General features: G+C 36.3%; 1 protein-coding gene across 1 annotated transcript in view; it reads left to right on the top strand.

Moving 5' to 3' along the window:
• The window catches only part of ATF7IP (activating transcription factor 7 interacting protein), a 106043-nt gene that overhangs the window by 46500 nt on the left and 42341 nt on the right, over window positions 1-17202 (top strand). Inside the window, exons 5-6 of the mRNA XM_021719504.1 lie at window positions 1092-1229; window positions 14477-14542. Of these exons, the coding sequence (XP_021575179.1) occupies window positions 1092-1229; window positions 14477-14542 (204 nt within the window). The remainder of the gene's footprint in view (window positions 1-1091; window positions 1230-14476; window positions 14543-17202) is intronic.

Below are 17202 nucleotides of genomic sequence, written 5' to 3' on the forward strand. Positions count from 1 at the left end.
ACATTAGAGTTTTATATTAACAATTTAATCTTTATAATAAGCTGGTTTTATGGTAAACATCTCTACATCCTAAACTATTATGTACTTCATAGTTAGTAAAAAATGGTAAAGGCATAGCTTTAAAAGCACTAGGGAAAGGGAATATTGAAGGTACAGTCTTCGAAACCCTCCCGTATCTGTTAGACTAGAAATTGAAATAATGAAAATATTTGGATGTTATATATTTTTCAAAACGTGTTCACAAATGATTGTAACAAACACTTTTTAAAGAGAGGAATATGAAACTCAGATGATAACTAGTTTTTCAAGGTCTTATGTATTTTGTGATGACATTATAAATAATCAATAGTTTCGACCAATGTTCTTCCACCGTGGTAGAGTACAAATATCTGTACTTCCTAGAAAAAGGAGTAGTGAGGCAGTAAAAAAAGTGGTGTTTTATCTGCTAGTTTCTTTTTTTTTTTTTTTTGGCATATGGAGATAATAATGCTTATTCAGTCTTTCTTATAAAGCTGTTAGAATTATGAGGGTAGTGCTAAGTGAAAATTTTGAGAACTCTTATGTGCTGAAGTTTACTGCTTTAGAACAGTGTTACTCAAGTATGGTTCATGGACATGTGCCAGTGTCCTGTTTGGTTTGGGTCCATAATGAGATAATATGAAAATTGTGAGTCGGCATTTAGAAATGTGAGATTTAATAGTGTAGTGATATTCTTAGCATTTATCACAAAGATATCAATGTGTAATAGATTACAATTTTTTAAAACTAGAACTTTGATTTCTTTTAAGTGGTTTGAGCATGAGAGAGAGTATGCGAAGAAAGCATTAAAACTTCAAATTATTATAAAATGTTTACCCTCTGGAAATTTTCTCTTTTTTTTAAAGCATATATTACCCTGTTGGAGTAGATTTTATATATGTTAAAGTGGAGAATTTTAGCAGATAGTATTGTGTTATGGATTCCAGCATGTTTTATTCATTATAAAGTTAGCTAATACAACATTACTATCTTATTGGTACTTAAGCATATTTATTGTTTGCTGCTTGCTGGAATTTCTTTTTTGTGTAACATAGGAATATTTATTTATTTAGGTTATACAGTGGTTGCTGGAAGAGAAATTGTGTGCACTGCAGTGTGCTGTATTTGATAAGACTTTGGCAGAATTGAAAACCCGAGTGGAAAAAATTGAATGTAACAAGAGGCATAAAACAGTTCTTACTGAACTACAGGTTTGTATACTGTCTTGAATTATATATCCCATGTGTTATTATCATTTTTATAACTTTTTTGAGGGGATGCATATTTGAAATTGACTATAAAACACATTTTTTTTTTTGAGTTGGAATTTCACCCTGTCACGCCATCCAGGCTACAGTGCAGCGGCATGCTCACAGCCACTGCAGCCTCAACCTGCTAGGTTTAGGTAATCCTTCCACTTCAGCCTTCCAAGTAGCTGGAACTACAGGCACATCAGTACCATGCCCGGCTAATATTTTGATTTATTGTAGAAACGAGGTCTTGCCGTGTTGCCCAGACTTGTCTCAAACCCCTGGGCTCAGGAAATCCTCTCTCCTCTGCCTTCCAAAGTGCTGTGATTACAGGTGTGAGCCACCATGCCCAGCCTATAAAGTACATTTAAAGTCTGAATATAAGTAAAAGGAACTGTATTAGTTTGCCAAGGCTGCTGCAAAGAAAGTACCATAAACTAGGTGGTTCAAACAACCGAAGTGTTATTGTCTTATAGTTCTTGAGGCTAGAAATCCAAGATCAAGGTGTCAGCAGTACTGGTTCTTTCTGAGGGCTCTGCTGTGAGGAAAAATCTGTTCCACTCCTTTTCTCTAACTTCTGTTGGTATACTGGTCTTTAGTGTTCCTTGCCTTGTAAAAGCATCACCCTGATCTTTGGCTTGTCGTTTCATGATGTTGTCCCTGTATGGGTGTCTTTGTCTAAATTTCCTCTTTTTACGAGGACACCAGTCATGGGATTAGGGACTCACCCCTACTGCACTGTGACTTCATCATAATTGCCTCTGTAGTGGACCTGTCTGAACTGTAGGTTCAGACTTCAGTATGTGAAGTTTTAGGGCAACACAGTTCAACTCATAACAGGACTTCAGAAATTACTATACCTGACTTAGTGCTTCATAATTTTTTTTCCAGTCACTGAAGGAAGGCTGGCATTTAACATGCCATAATAACTATGAAAGTTTTATTTTTTTTGAGTTGAGGTCTCACTCTGTCGCCCAGACTGAAATGCAGTGGCACGCTCCTGGCCACCGCAGCCTTGACCTGCTGGGCTCCGGTGATCCTACCTCAGCCTTCCAAGTAACCGGAACTACAGGCGCATGCTACCACGCCCAGCTATTTTTTGATTTATTGTAGAGACGAGGTCTCACCAAGTTGCCCGGGCGGGTCTCAAACCTGTGGACTCAGGCAATCTACTCGCTTCAGCCTCCCAAAGTGCTGAGATTACAGACTGAGCCACCGAGCCCGGCCTAGGGATTCTTTTTATATTAATCTGTTTTTTTTATGGACCTTATGTTTTAAAGACGTTAGTTTACCGATCCATATTTGGTAATTACTACTTTTCATTTTTGTTAAGTACAGTTATATCTTATCATACAGTGCCAGAGCTTCTGGCCAGCTGAAATGAGCACATAGTAACATGTTATAGTAATCTATTTTATTCCAAAACTAAGAACCTGCACAATTGAATCAGTACATTCATTCTGTCATAAGTAAACATGTGGTTCCTATTAGGCTATTTTAAATAGGAGCATAGTTTAAAGATAATGAGTGGTAAACCACTTCTAGAGCCTTGTTTTACAAATGAAGGAAAAGTGGCCCATGAAAGTTAAATCACTTTATCAATTATGAATCACATTTTAGCCAAATATGACTAGAATTTAGGTGTATTATATCTCCCAGGCTAAAAGTTATTTCCTTGGTTTCATACTATTAGTTTCGTTTGATGTGAGACTTTGTTAATAACAAGATCTTTATATTAACTTTGTAATGCACCATTTAGGTCAGCAGTAGTGCTAATTCTCACCTTTAACAGATCTTTCTATAGTGATAATATTATTTAATTATTAAACTTCACTTAATAATCCTTTGCTAATACTTTTTAAAATTTTGAATTAAATCTGAAAATGCCTGAAGATTTGAAAGAATAATTTCATCCATGGTTTCTTATCAGTCCCACGGTCACAACTATGATTTCTCTTTCTCTGTCTCTCACTCTATTTCTCTCAATTTTAGATTGAAGTGGCACGTGTATAGGTTTGTTATATGGGCATATAGCATGATGGTGAGATTTGGACTGCTTCTTTCTTTCTTTTTTTTGAGTTGGGATCTCATTCTATCCCCCAGGCTGGAGTTCAATGGTACTATCACTGCTCACTGCCGCCTTGACCTGCTGGACTCAGGCAATCCTTCCACCTGAGCCTCCAGAGTAGCTGGGACTGCAGGCATATACCACTAGGCCCAGCTAATTTTTTGTTTTTTGTAGAGATGAAATCTTGCTGTGTTGCCCGGGCTGGGCTCAAACTCATGGACTCAAGCAGCCTTCCCACCTCTGCCTCCCATAGTACTGGGATTACAGGCATGAGCCACCATGCCTGGCCAGATTTGGGTTTCTTTTGAGCCTGTCACCCAAATGTCGAGCATGGAACCCAATAGGTAATTTTTAAACCCTTTTTTCCCTCTACCCCCTTTAGGGGAGTCATCAGTGTCTGTTGTTTCTATCCTTAATCCCATGTGTACCCAGTATTTATAGCTCCCACTTGTAAGTGAGAACATGTGGTATCCAGTTTCCTGTTTCTGTGTTAGTTTGCTTAGCATAATGGCCTCCAGTTGCGTTCATGTTGCTGCAGAGGACGTGATTTTGTTCTTTTTTATGGTTGCATTTTATTCCATGATCTATATGTACCATTTAAAAAAAAAAATTAAATTCACTACTGATAGGCACCTCGGTTGGTACCATGTTTTTGTTGTTGTGAATAGTGTTATAATAAACATATGAGTGCAGTGTCTTTTGGTAGAAAAATTTATGCTTCATTGGGTGTATACCTGATAGTGGGATTGCTGGGTCTAATGGTAAATCTATTTTTATTTCTTTGAGAAATCTCCATACTGCTTTCCACACGATCTGACCTGGTTTACCTTCTCACCAGCAATGTGTGTTTCCTTTTCTCCACATCCTTGCCAACATGTTATTTCTTGACTTATTAATAATAGCCATTCTGACTGGTATGAGATAGTATCTCATTGTGGTTTTGATTTCCATTTCTCTGATGATTAATAATGTTGGCTGCTTCTATATCTTCTTTTTAGAAGTGTCTGTTCATATCCTTTGCCCACTTTTCAAATGGGTCTACGTATATTGTTTTTTTTCTTCTAGTGGGGCTGTAGCTCAGTGGTAGAGTGCATGCTTTGCATGTATTAGGCCCTGGGATTGATTTTGTGTTTTTCAAACCTGATTTTTGACTTCCATGTTTTCACATAAGGTACAGATCTGGATGGATCTCTTAACTGTAATAAACATTTGTGCTTGGATATTGCTTTGTAGTCCCAGACTCTGAATCTTTCCAACACTAAACCAGTCATATTCTTTACAAATGATCCTCTTGCAGTTAGTTTCTGAATTCTTGGAAAACTCTTGAGGGAATATCTTCTCATTTTTCCTCTAACTGACAGTTCTTAAGTTCTTGGAAATTGATCCTTCTCAGTCATTTCACATACACGTTGAATTGCCAAATTAAGACCCCCCCCAAAAAAATCATCATCTGTCTCTTGATTCTTTTCGCTAAGTCACCATTACCCAAATCTTTAAATATAGTAACACCCTTTACATCACCACTCTGGAACTGGTTTTTAAGTTCTTGCTGACCTTTCCAAAGCATTGTACTAATCTTTCTAAAATATTGCTTACTTCATTCTCTTCCATGTAGTTTAGATTCCTCAATTGTGTACAAGTAAAACCAGTATTCATTTAAACAGTTTAAAAATTTGGATCTCCTAGTTTTTGATCCACTTTTCCTAATACAGACCAATTGCTTCATTGTCCCACAAAGTACTGTTCATGTTTATAGTATTTTTATATCAGGTTTGGACTTCATATTGTTTCCCCTACTTATCCAAATGATCTACTCTCACTGTGTTGTTTTTTAAAATTTTACCAACCCCAATTTAGTTCCCACTTCTTTTTGTGTTATATAGAAGTAAAATTCATGTACCAAAATGACTATTTTAATGTGTACAATTCATTGATATTTAGTCCATTTATACTTTTGTACCACTGCTGTCTCTATCTAGTTCCAAAGCATTTTTGTCAGTTCCAAAGGCAGCTTTTTGCCTGTCAGTTACTCTTCACTTTCTCCTCCTTCTAGCCGTTGGCAACCACTAATCTGCTTTCTGTCTCTACTGACTTACCTATTTTGTATACCTTGGATACTTAGCATAGTGTTTTCCTGTTTCATCCGTATGTTATTCCTATTTGTATTTATATGGATATATATTTTGTTAATATTTATTCATTGATGGACATTTAGATTGTTTTCACTTTGGCTGTTGTTTTATTCTGCTATGAATATTTGTGCTATGAATATTTGTATACAAATATTTGTTTCAGTACTTGTTTTCACATCTTTTAGGCATATATCTAGCTGTGGAATTATGGGTCTTATGGTAATTCTTTAACTTATTTCAGAAGCACTCAGTTGTTTTTCAGAGTACCTACACGTTTTTATGTTGTGACCAGCAATGTGTTAGGATCCCACTTTTCCACATCCTCACCAATACTTTTATATTTTTTGTCTTTGTTTTTTTTTGTTAATATTTTTTATTGTTATAGCATCCTGGTAGTGTGAAGTGGTATCTCATTGTGGTTTTGATTTGCAGTTTCCTGCAGACGTTGATCATCTTTTCATGTGCTTGTATTAAATAGTCCTCTGCCCATTTTTAATTTGGATTTTTTGCCTTTTTGTTGTTGCATTGTGTTATTTATATATTCTGGATATTACACTTTTATCAGATATGCAGTTGCAAATACTTTCTCCCATTCTGTTGTCTACAATTTCTTGATAATGTTTTTTGGTGCCTAGAATTTTTAAATTTTGATGAAGTCATAATTATAGATAGTATTGAATATGGTTGGGTCCTAATTTATCCATTCTACCAGTCTCTCCCTTTTAATTGAAAAGTTTAATCTATTTACATGTAATGTAGTTACTGATAAGGAAGAATTTATGCAGTTTTTTCTTTTTTATATCCTTTTTTTTTTTTGAGTTGGAGTCTCACTCTGTCACCCAGACTGGAGTGCAGTGGCCGCTCCCGGCCACCGCAGCCTCAACCTGCTGGGCCTGGGCGATCCTTCCGCCTCAGCCTTCCAAGTAGCTGGAACTATAGGTGCGTGCTACCACGCCCAGCTAATTTTTGATTTATTATAGAGATGAGGTCTCTACAATAAATTTTGCCCAGTTGCCCACGCAGGTCACGAACCCGCGTACTCAGGCAATCCACTCACCTCAGCCTCCCAAAGGCACGGGATTACAGGCTGAGGCACCGACCCGGCTTTTTTATGTCTTACACCTTTTTTGTTTCTTACTTCTCCATTACTGCCTTCTTTTGTGGTTGATTTTTTTTCTGATATATCATTTTGATTGCTTTCTTGCTTCTCTTTCTATATACTTTTAGTTGTTTCTTTAGTTGTTATCCTGGGGTTTACATATAACATTTTAACTTTATAAGAGTTAGGTTTGAATTAACACCTACTTGTTTTCAGTAGCATACATACTGCTCCTTTGCAACTCTGCCCTGGTTAACTCTGCTGTCGAACCCCTCTAGTGGATTTTAGTTATTATACTTCTCAGTTCTGGAATTTTAGTTGTTTTTTTTATATAATTTCTATTTCTTTATTACTGATATTCTATATTGGTGAGGCACCATTTTTGTTTTTTATTTTAAAGATATGGGGTAGAATTCAGGATTAGGTATGCAAGTGGACATCATACAGGTAAAGTGTGGGCCTACCTTTGTTGCCTGCATTGAGCTGTTATGTGTCCCCACCCCGCCACGCCCAGCAGTATCCCACTATTGCCAATCGCCTCCTTATAGTATTATGGTAAATGTTCAGGGTCCACTTGTAAGTGAGAACATGTGGTACTCAGTTCTTTGTTTCTGTGATAGATCACTGAGTATGATAGACACTGAATCCATCCAAGTTGCTGTGAAGTCCATATATTTGTCCTTATTTATGGCTGTGTAATATTCCATCGTGTATATGTACCACATTTTTTTTTTTCCTGTCCAGTTTCGATGAGTAGCACATTTGGTTCCATATATTTGCTAATGTGAATAGTGCTATGATAAACATGTATGTGCAGGTACCTTTTGGTAGAATGATTTGAGTTCCTCTGGGCATATTCCCAGTAGAGGGATTGCTGTGTCATAATGGAAGGTCAATTTCTAATTCTTTTAGAAATTGCCACACTGTTTTCCGTAGAGGTTGAACAAGTTTGCATCCCCACCAGCAGTGTAGAAGCATTCCCTTTTCTCCATGTCCTCGCCAGCATCTGTTGTTGTTTGTTTTCTTAATGATGGCCATTCTTACTGGGGTTAGGTGATATCTCAGTGTGGTTTTGATTTGTATTTTCCTGATGATTAGTGAGACTGAGCACTTTTTTGTGTGTCTGTTTTCTGTTTTTTTTTTTTTAATTTAGTTCTTTGTCCAGGACTTCCTTTAATTCTTTTGAACAGATTTATAACAGTTGATTTGTCCAGTAAGTTTATCTAATAAATCCAATGCCTAGGTTTCCTTTCTGTTCATTTTTTTGCCTGTGAATGAGCCATCTTTCTTCTTTCTTTGCATTCCTTTGTTGTTGTTGTTAAAAACTGGACATTTTGATTACTACTTTTTAGTATCCTTAATCTGGAAATCTGAAATCTGAAACTTTTGAACACTGACTAACATGACATGATGCTCAAAGGAAGTGATCATTGGAGCATTTCAGATTTAGATTTTCAAATTAGTCATGTTCAACCAATAAGTATAATGCAAGTATTCTAAAACCTGAAAAGATCTGAGATTCAAAACACTTCTGGTACCAAGCATTTCAGAAAGGGTTACTCAACCTGTGTTACAATGTGGAGGCTCTAGAAATCAGATTTTTTTCCTCCCTCAGGGTTTGTTTTGCTGCTTACTCTGGGTTGTTTTATTTTTATTTTTATTTTTTTTTTGAGTTGGCGTCTCACTCTGTTGCCCAGACTGGAGTGCAGTGGCCACTCCCGGCCACCGCAGCCTCGACCTGCTGGGCTCCGGCAATCCTTCCGCCTCAGCCTTCCAAGTAGCTGGAACTACAGGTGCGCGCTACCACGCCTGGATAAGTTTTTGATTTATTGTAGAGATGAGGTCTCGCTTGCCCAGGCGGGTCTCGAACCACGGGCTCAGGCAATCCCCTCACCTCAACCTCCCAAAGGCGCGGGATTACAGGCTGAGCCACCGAACCCGGCTGGTGGTTGCTTTTTTTAATGGCTTTTCTAAACTAATTTTCTAACTTTTTCCCTCCTAAACTCTTCTAATTTTTTTGAAAGTGTATATATTCTTTATCATGTGTGGGCTCTAAAATCTGTTTCATTAGCTTAGTGGTCAGATCGTGTTTTGGCAGTTAATCTTAAATGCCTGGAGCCAAAAAGGAAGAATAATGTGCCCCTAGTCTTCGCAGATCATCTCTGTGTTGGGGCACTACTTCAGGGCTTAATCAGGCCACAGACAACTTGCCTTATCCAAACTACCTTGTCTTTTAATACCCATTTGCCTGACATCTGAAGGCCAGCCAGAAGTGAAAACTTCAGACCTTTCAAGCCTTTTCTGAGCCCTGCCTCCTACCCAAGGTATTCCTATAGTGTTCTCAATTTCCTGGGGTGTGAAAGAGCTTTTTTAAAAGCACATTTCCCCATATATCTCCTTTTCCATCCTTTTCCTTCCCAGGCTTGTCTGTTCATTGCTATTGTCTCCATTGTTATTCTTTGCTCCACATTGTTGTAGTCAGTCCTTGTGCCTTTAAATGTTTTGGGGAAAAACTGTCCAGGAAGCTTGCCCCCCAGCCTTGGGTATTGCTCACAGTTCAGTAAAACAAAGACCACCCTTTGTGTTGGTCCTTAAGGAGTTGCTAGTCAAGTTGGCCAACCACTCACAACCACAGTTCTTTAAAAATAAGGTCCCAGTTACTTTTTTTGGCACTGGCAACCTGCACCAGGTGTCCCAGCTGCCAACCTCCCAGGGGCTGCTGAGTTGGGTGTGGGGAATGATAAATGAGCAATTTAAAAGGCCACAGTACTCTCTCATTGCAAAGCAGTAGCTTCATTCTTTCCTAAAGTCTTCCCTTGGTTGTTGTAAGTTTTTGACTAGATTTCAGCGTTGTACAAAAGTTGTGACAATTTTTGTGAGCTCATTGTTTTTGGGAAGAGACTGAGCTCTGTTTTTCCCTACTGAGCCATTGTTTGGTGACATTGCTCATTCTATTCCAATATTTTAATAATTGTTACTTTCAAGTTCTCCACCATTTAAAGCCTGTATTACATACTTCAGCAAATAATTGTACATTTTGCTAAATTAGCTAATTTCTGTAGGTGCAACTGGCAATAAATTTTTTGAAAGTATTACTCTGTCTCATTTTAACAATTGAGTATATGTTCTTCGTTTGTATATGTATTCATTTGTGTATTATATCTGGCTTATTTTGGCAAAAGGCATTAAAAGCAGTAAGAATTTTGTAAAATTTAAAGTTAAAACACATTTGAAAATAATCAACTATGGCTTAGTAGATAATTTTGCTTTAATAAATAAATAGTTTAGCCGGGCTCAGTGGCTCAGCCTGTAGTCCCAGCGCTTTGGGAGGCTGAGGTGAGTGGATTGCCTGAGCTTGCAAGTTCGAGACCCGCCTGGGCAACTTGGCGAGACTTCATCTCTACAATAAATCAAAAATTAGCTGGGCATGGTAGCGTGCGCCTATAGTTCCAGCTACTTAGAAGGCTGAGGCGGAAGGATTGCCGGAGCCCAGCAGGTCGCTCCCGGCCACTGCACTCCAGTATGAGTGATCGAGTGAGACTCCAACTCAAAAATAAAAATAAATAAATAAATAAATAAATGCTTTAATGGACATAATTTTAGTACAAGTGTCTTTTTTTTAACACTTAAGTTATAAAAAAATGCACTTTTAAAGGACTTGTGATTATTTTGCCATCCTGTAAAGATTTACTATGCATTTACAAATTCAGTAAGTGAATTAACTACTGTAGACTTTACCTTTTTAGCAAAGTTTATAAAATTCTGTATTCTGCTATAATGTATAGAGTTCTCTTTAGATATAGGAAATTCAATTTATGGATTTTCAAATTACTTACATATTTATTTTAAAAATAGACTAGTTCAGGATTAAAATCATTTTAAAGTTTTGAATTATTGGCTTGCTGAGTACAACTTTTGTCCACAAATCTTATTAAACCCTGGTTTTAATTATGAGTGCCTTTTCTGTTTAGCAAACAGACTTGTTATAGAACCTGAAACAGTTTTCAAGGTTGGAATACATGGCTATCCCTATTGTGTGACAATGGAAGAGTACTGAACTCAGAGAATTAGTTGCATATAATAATTTTCTGTATCTTTTGGGGATTAATTGCTTCTGAATAGTAAAAATGGAAGTTCTCAAATCTTTAGATCAGAACTGTTATTAAAGCACTATGAATCAAAACTTAGAGGAAAAAGCCAAAGCAATATTCAAAGGGAAATCTATAACCTTAAATTCATTATTAACAAACAGGAGCCTGAGCCCGTGGGTTCGAGACCCGTCTGGGCAACTTGGTGAGACCTCATTTCTACAATAAGTAAATAAATAAAAAATCAGCCAGGCATGGTAGCGCATGCCTGTAATTCCAGCTACTCGGAAGGCTGAGGCGGAAGGATCGCCGGAGCCCAGCAGGTTGAGGCTGCAGTGACTGGGAGCGGCCACTGCACTCCAGTCTGGGGGACAGAGTGAGACTCCAACTCAAAAAAAAAAAAAACCAAACAGGAAAGGCAGAACATTATGTGTTCATCTATCACAGGATAAAACAGCAGTAACAAATTAACCCCAAGCATAAGGATGAAGTTAATAAAAATTTCAAAAACAAAACTCTTTTTGAAGATTGATCGGCAAAGGTAAAAAAAGCTTATTCTTTTGTGAGACAACTAAAGGCAGATAGATCCGTTGAACAACTTGTCTCTGCAATCCTATGAACTACATTTCTGAATTGTCATCAACTCTTTTGGGTCAAACTCACATTTTATTTTTTCAATGGTTTTATTTTTGAGAAAACGTTATTTATTTCAAGATACACTGCAGCCTGTTATTGTCAGCATTTCAAACCTACCAGCCACTGATTTCAACTGATAAGTGAGGAAATTAGAATTTGAACCCCAGTGTGTAGAACTATAGAATTTGAGTTTTTGAATTTGGTCATTTTTCCATAATTCTCTTTCAAGTACCCAAACCTCCATCTTAAAGGTACAGTCCCAACAATTTGTGTGTGAGGGGCTGGGGGAGGCAGAGATAGAGGTCTGATATTTGTCACGTTTTCCTAGCTTCCTTCATTGAAGCAGTATAATTTATTATGCATGGCTCCTGAAAGTTCCTCATGTTACTGGCCCTTTTGGTGGGTGATACAAATGCTAATGTAAAGACAGCTATTTCTGGAAATGGGTTTACTGCAGTTGCCAGTCATCATGGGTCTGTCTTCAAGAGGTATCTTTTTTCTGAAAAGTCTAACGTTTTTTAAAATATGTGGCTTTATCTTCTGTTCTTATGGTCTACAGAAGTCACAGATGAAGCATCTGCTGCTATTTATGGAATTGTGGCCCTTACTATGGTTGATAGCTACAATTTCTGTTGCAAAGTATGCAAGCTTCTCTGAATTGTATCCAATACAGTTTGGTGATCCAGGTCATTGCAAATGTACCAGTCCTGTTTTAGCACAAAATCAAATATCACGATCGTGCTCTGGAGAGGGAAAGATGGTTTTTGGTATTGTAGATACTACCAGTCAAACAGATGTTGGATTTTAGAAGTTGTTGGTGACCATTCTGCCTAAATTTTGCAGCCTATTTTGCAGTGTATAGTTCAGCCTGATTCCATCATTTACTCTGATTCATGGGAAGCATATAATAACATTCAGTATATCAAGTTCTATTGTAAAGCAAAGTGCAAGACCATGAGAGGAGTTTGTTGCAATATGTTAGACTCACGTTTGGCAGAATTTTTATGTTGCAATAGATTTGGAAAGAATTTTTTCAGTTCTTCCTTCCTGTATATATCAGAACAATTTCCTGTTAACTAATATAACTGACTTTCAGTTTAATATATCTTGGTACAAATAGACAGGGACAAATTCTTTATTTGAATCCATCTGAGACAAATTATCCAATTGATTCGATAAATGTTTGACCTAGAAATAATGAGAATAAGTACAAATAAACTGCACAAGGATTGGAAAAGGAGACAAATAAAGATCCAGTTTCTTAGAGGAAATTCTCTAAGAACATTTTTATGTTACAGCCTTATACCAATGAAGTTCAGTTTATCTTAAAAGGAAGTAGAAAACCTAACATTTTGAGGGACTCTATTAAAACTATAGTTAAAGATCAATTTCTGAAGAAGTTATTGAGCCCAGAAAGCTTTATCAGAAAATTCTGGCAAATCTGTGAGGAATGGGTAATTCATGTTTCATATAAGCTGTTTTATATATATATATATATATATATATATATATACACACACATATATATAGTATAGGAAAAGAGTATTTTTCCATCTTTTGAAGCATGCCCAACTGTGAAATTCTGTAGCACACGAAAAAAAGAAATATAGTTCAGTTTTATTGAACTATACTTCCCAACATGGATTTCTCTCATTAATATAAGACTAGCTTAATACTAATTATATTTCACTGTACTAATAAAGGAAAACTGAAAAGTAATGTGATTATCTCAGTCGAGGCCAAATAAGGATTTATTAAAATTTACCAGTCATTAATGAAAAAATAGGAGGGAAATGTCTTAGCCTCATAAAGGGTAGCTATCAGAAACCTGTTGTGTAAATATCATTCAATAGTGGGTTATTGGGAATATTTCCACTAAAGTTGAGAATGAGATAATGCCTATTAATAGATGCTGCTATTTAGAAATAGCGTGGTGGCAGTCTTGGGCAGTACAGCGAGATGGGAAGAAAGAAATGAATAGCGATTGGTAAATGGGAATCTAATAGAATTAACTTGGCAATTTTTTGAGTGAAGAAGGAAATTTACTAACTTTCTGATATAAAGACAACATATTCTAGTAGCTTTCCTGTACATCAACAATGACCAACTAGAAAATGTAATGAAAAAGGGTTTCAGATATGGTAGTTATTTAAAAATAAGTAAGTACTTACGAATAAACCTAAAAAGAAATTTTCAAGATTCTTATGAAGAGAAAGGACAGAAAAAGAAACATGAGTCAACAGTGATATACCATACTCCTAGATTCGTCTTGAATCACCGTATGTTACAAATTCAGAATACTCAAATTTTAAGCTGCTGCTGCTGCTGGTGGTGATGGTAGTTCTTCTTCCTCTTCTTCTTCCTCTCCTCTTCCCCCTCCCTCCTCCCTCCCTCCTCCCTTGCCACCCCCCCCAGGAGTTGAGTCCAGGAGTTTGAGACCAGCCTGGGCAACACAGAGAGTCCTTGTATCTCCCCCCCCCCAAAAAAAATTAGCTGGGCATAAGGGTGTACACCTGTAGTCCCAGCTGCTTGGGAGGCTGATGTGGAAGTATTGCCTGAGCTCAGGAGGTCAAGGCTGCAGTGACGTGATTGTGCCACTGCACTCCAGCCTGGGTGACAGAGTGAGACCCCAATTCAAGACAAAAACCATTTTTATCAGATTATAAAAGATTTACAGAATATAGAATTAAGTATTTCAAAAAGTATTATATGAACATTCATTTACATCGCTATTGAAAGCATCATAATTAGTAAATCCTAACCATATATCCATAAGTAGTATTGGCAAGGGATCTTTCATGATTTACAGTTATGCCTACTTTGTAATTCTCAATGAGAAAATTAAGTGTGGTTACACCTATGTTAAAAATAACACAAAACACAAGCTTATATATGAATGTACTGGTATGTGAACAACATTCACAGTTTGAGGAGGAATAAACTGCCTTCTAATTAAGTATTTACATCTGGGTATTGTATTTAGGAGTCACTTCTGGTTTCATTATGACTTTCTGTATTTTCTAAGTATATATTTTTCAATCAGTTTATCTTATTTCCTTTGTTCTTAGCTATCTCCTAGAAATCTATTATTTGTGGGTTTCTTGTTACATATGCATGGATTCTTTTTTAATACAATAATGCCACTTGATTTCCATTTCATTTTTATTTTGTTTTTGTTTCTTCAGGCCAAGATAGCCAGGTTAACCAAACGCTTTGGAGCAGCCAAAGAAGACCTTAAGAAAAGACAAGAAGTAAGAATTTCTATTCTTGCATAATTAGTATATAGCTCTAAGTAGTGATCTTAGGAAATGCTGAATAAGAAGCAAATTGTTTTTTACAATTTGAAATTTCCTTTCATACTGTGCACTCCTGTGTGTTATTTCTGGAACTAATTAATGCTTTTCATTTTTTTTTTTTTTTTTTTTTTTTTGAGTTGGGGTCTCACTCTGTTGCCCAGGCCTGGAGTACAGTAGCATACTCATAGCCACCCCAGTGTCAACCTGCTGGGCTCAGGTGATCCTTCCGCCTCAGCTTTCCAGGTAGCCAGAACTACAGGCACATGCTACCACACTTGGCTAATTTTTTTTTCAATTTTATTGTGGAGACAAGGTCTCACCAAGTTTCCAGGCTGGTCTCGAACCTGCAGGCTCAGGCAATCCATTCGCCTCAGCCTCCTGAAGTGCTGGGATTACAGGCTGAGCCACTGAGCCCAGCCTAATTAACCCTTTTCTAATCCTTACTTACTAGCTTATAACATTATTGAAGCTGTGTTTTCTGTCTATCATTAAAATTATGTTTTTGGGATTTGTTTTTCCTTGTTTCGTTCACTTTATTTTCTCTTCAGTATCCTAGACCTAGTGTCTTAAGTTCTCCCCAACGTATTTTAGTATTTCACTGCCTATAGTATTTGTGTTCTCCCCTCCTTTCTTCCCTGTTCTAATTGTGATATACAGAGATTAGAGTAAGTCACTTTTCTTTTTAGTATAGAATTAAATCCAAACATCATAGAATACATTGTTCTCTGTAGTTTGTCTTTTGCTTTTGTTGTTTCCTTTATTATTTCTTTTTGTATTTTGTTATTTCTCTATTATTTAATTTATTATTTATATTTCTAAAATAGCACTTGTATATTGCATTATTGCATTTTAGTTGGATTTAGTTTTTTTTTAATTTTTCTTTTATTTGAGCAAGTTGCATTTCTTTGTCTTGATCAATAACAATAATAGTTTCAATAGTAATCATTATTCCTAGAGGAATAATGTACTGATACATTTTTCTGTACTGATACATTTCATATCTTCTTAACTTGACTTAAAAAAAATTTAGTTTGAAATAACTTATAGTCTCACAGGAAGTAGAACAGTAGTAGTACATAGAGGGCTGGGCACAGTGGCTCACGCCTGTGATCCCAGCACTTTGGGAGGCTGAGGCAGGAGGATTACTTGAGCCGAGGACTTTGAGACTAGCCTAGACAACATACCAAGACCTCATTTTTACAAAAAAATTAGCGGGGCCTGGTGGCGTGTGCCTATAGTCCCAGCAACTCAGGAGGCTGAGGTAGAAGACATGCTGAGCTTAGGAGGTTGAGGCTGTGGTGAGCCGTGATTGTGCTATTGCATTGCAGCTTGGGTGGCAGAGTGAGACCCTGACTCAAAACAGAAAAAAAAAAAATAATGAAAAAAACCAAACAAACCAGTATAGCCCTTCACTTAGCTTTCCCTGATGGTGAAATCTTATATCACTATAGTACAATATCAAAACCAAGAAATGGATACAATTTTATGAAGTAGTTTATAGACTTGAGAATTTTCACCAGTTTACAAGAATTCATTGTATGTTTGTGTACATGCATGGATGTTGTGTGTGTGGATGTTGTGTGTTTCTGTGAAATTTGAACATATGTGTAGATTCATGTGACCTTCACCACATTTAAGATATAGAAATGTTCTTTCACCAGAAATGGACTTCCTCATGCTACCCTTTTATGATTTTACCCTCGCTAATTATTATTCTCCATCTCTTTCTCTTTTTTTACTCTTTTTAGTTTCAACATCTCTCTTTTCTTGAGCAACTGATAATTGGTTTTTGTCTTTATTCTACAAAGACTATTTCACTAAACTTTCATTTGACCATGAAAAGATTTTTTTCATTATAGTCTTCTTCAGTGATGTAAATAACTTTCTAAATTCCACTTTCTTAGTTTTGTTTCTTTATCATAGTGTAAAAATTAAGTTTTTTTTTTCTTATATTCGAAGATGGGTGTAAACCTTTTATTTAAAATTTTATTTGCTAGTCTGAATCAAACATTTATCTTTTAAACTTTTCCATTTGTTTTGTACAGTCTGAATTCCGCTTTTTTCCTTTCATTCTGTGTCAAACTATGCAAAATACAGTCCACTGTACTTTTCAGTTTTAGCGCATGTCAAATTTGTTCTCAAAACTACTTTTCAATTCTTCTCATCTATTTAGTCAAAGAAGAGGCAGAGATTTTAAGGAATCTAAATGAAATATTATAGTCCCTGAAGAGTTTCTGTTTTGGAAAACTAGAAGTAATATTGAAACAAGAAACAAATCTATCCAATTTCTAAAAACTGGGAGATTTTAATTTAATCAATTAGGGTGTGTGCTGCTTGAAAAAAATGGTAAGGTGGTCTTGAATTTTTAAAATTTTGTGCTTCCTTCATTAGCCTGTGGCTCAGGAATCTTTCTACAAATTTTATTAATATTTTCTCTTTTCTAGTCAGATATCTAGAAAATTTAAGAATTTCTTTCATTTCTTAATTCTTACAAAGATGACTTACATGTGGCATGTACTCCTAATTTTTTTAAACTACACTTAATTATGTGTAACCATTTTAATTGTCAGTTACCACACTGTCTCATGGTTCCTTATTGTATATAATGATTTACT

This window comes from Carlito syrichta, unplaced genomic scaffold (assembly GCF_000164805.1).
Source record: "Carlito syrichta isolate Samal-C Ts95f unplaced genomic scaffold, Tarsius_syrichta-2.0.1 Scaffold314772, whole genome shotgun sequence".
In the NCBI taxonomy this organism is placed as follows: domain Eukaryota; kingdom Metazoa; phylum Chordata; class Mammalia; order Primates; family Tarsiidae; genus Carlito; species Carlito syrichta.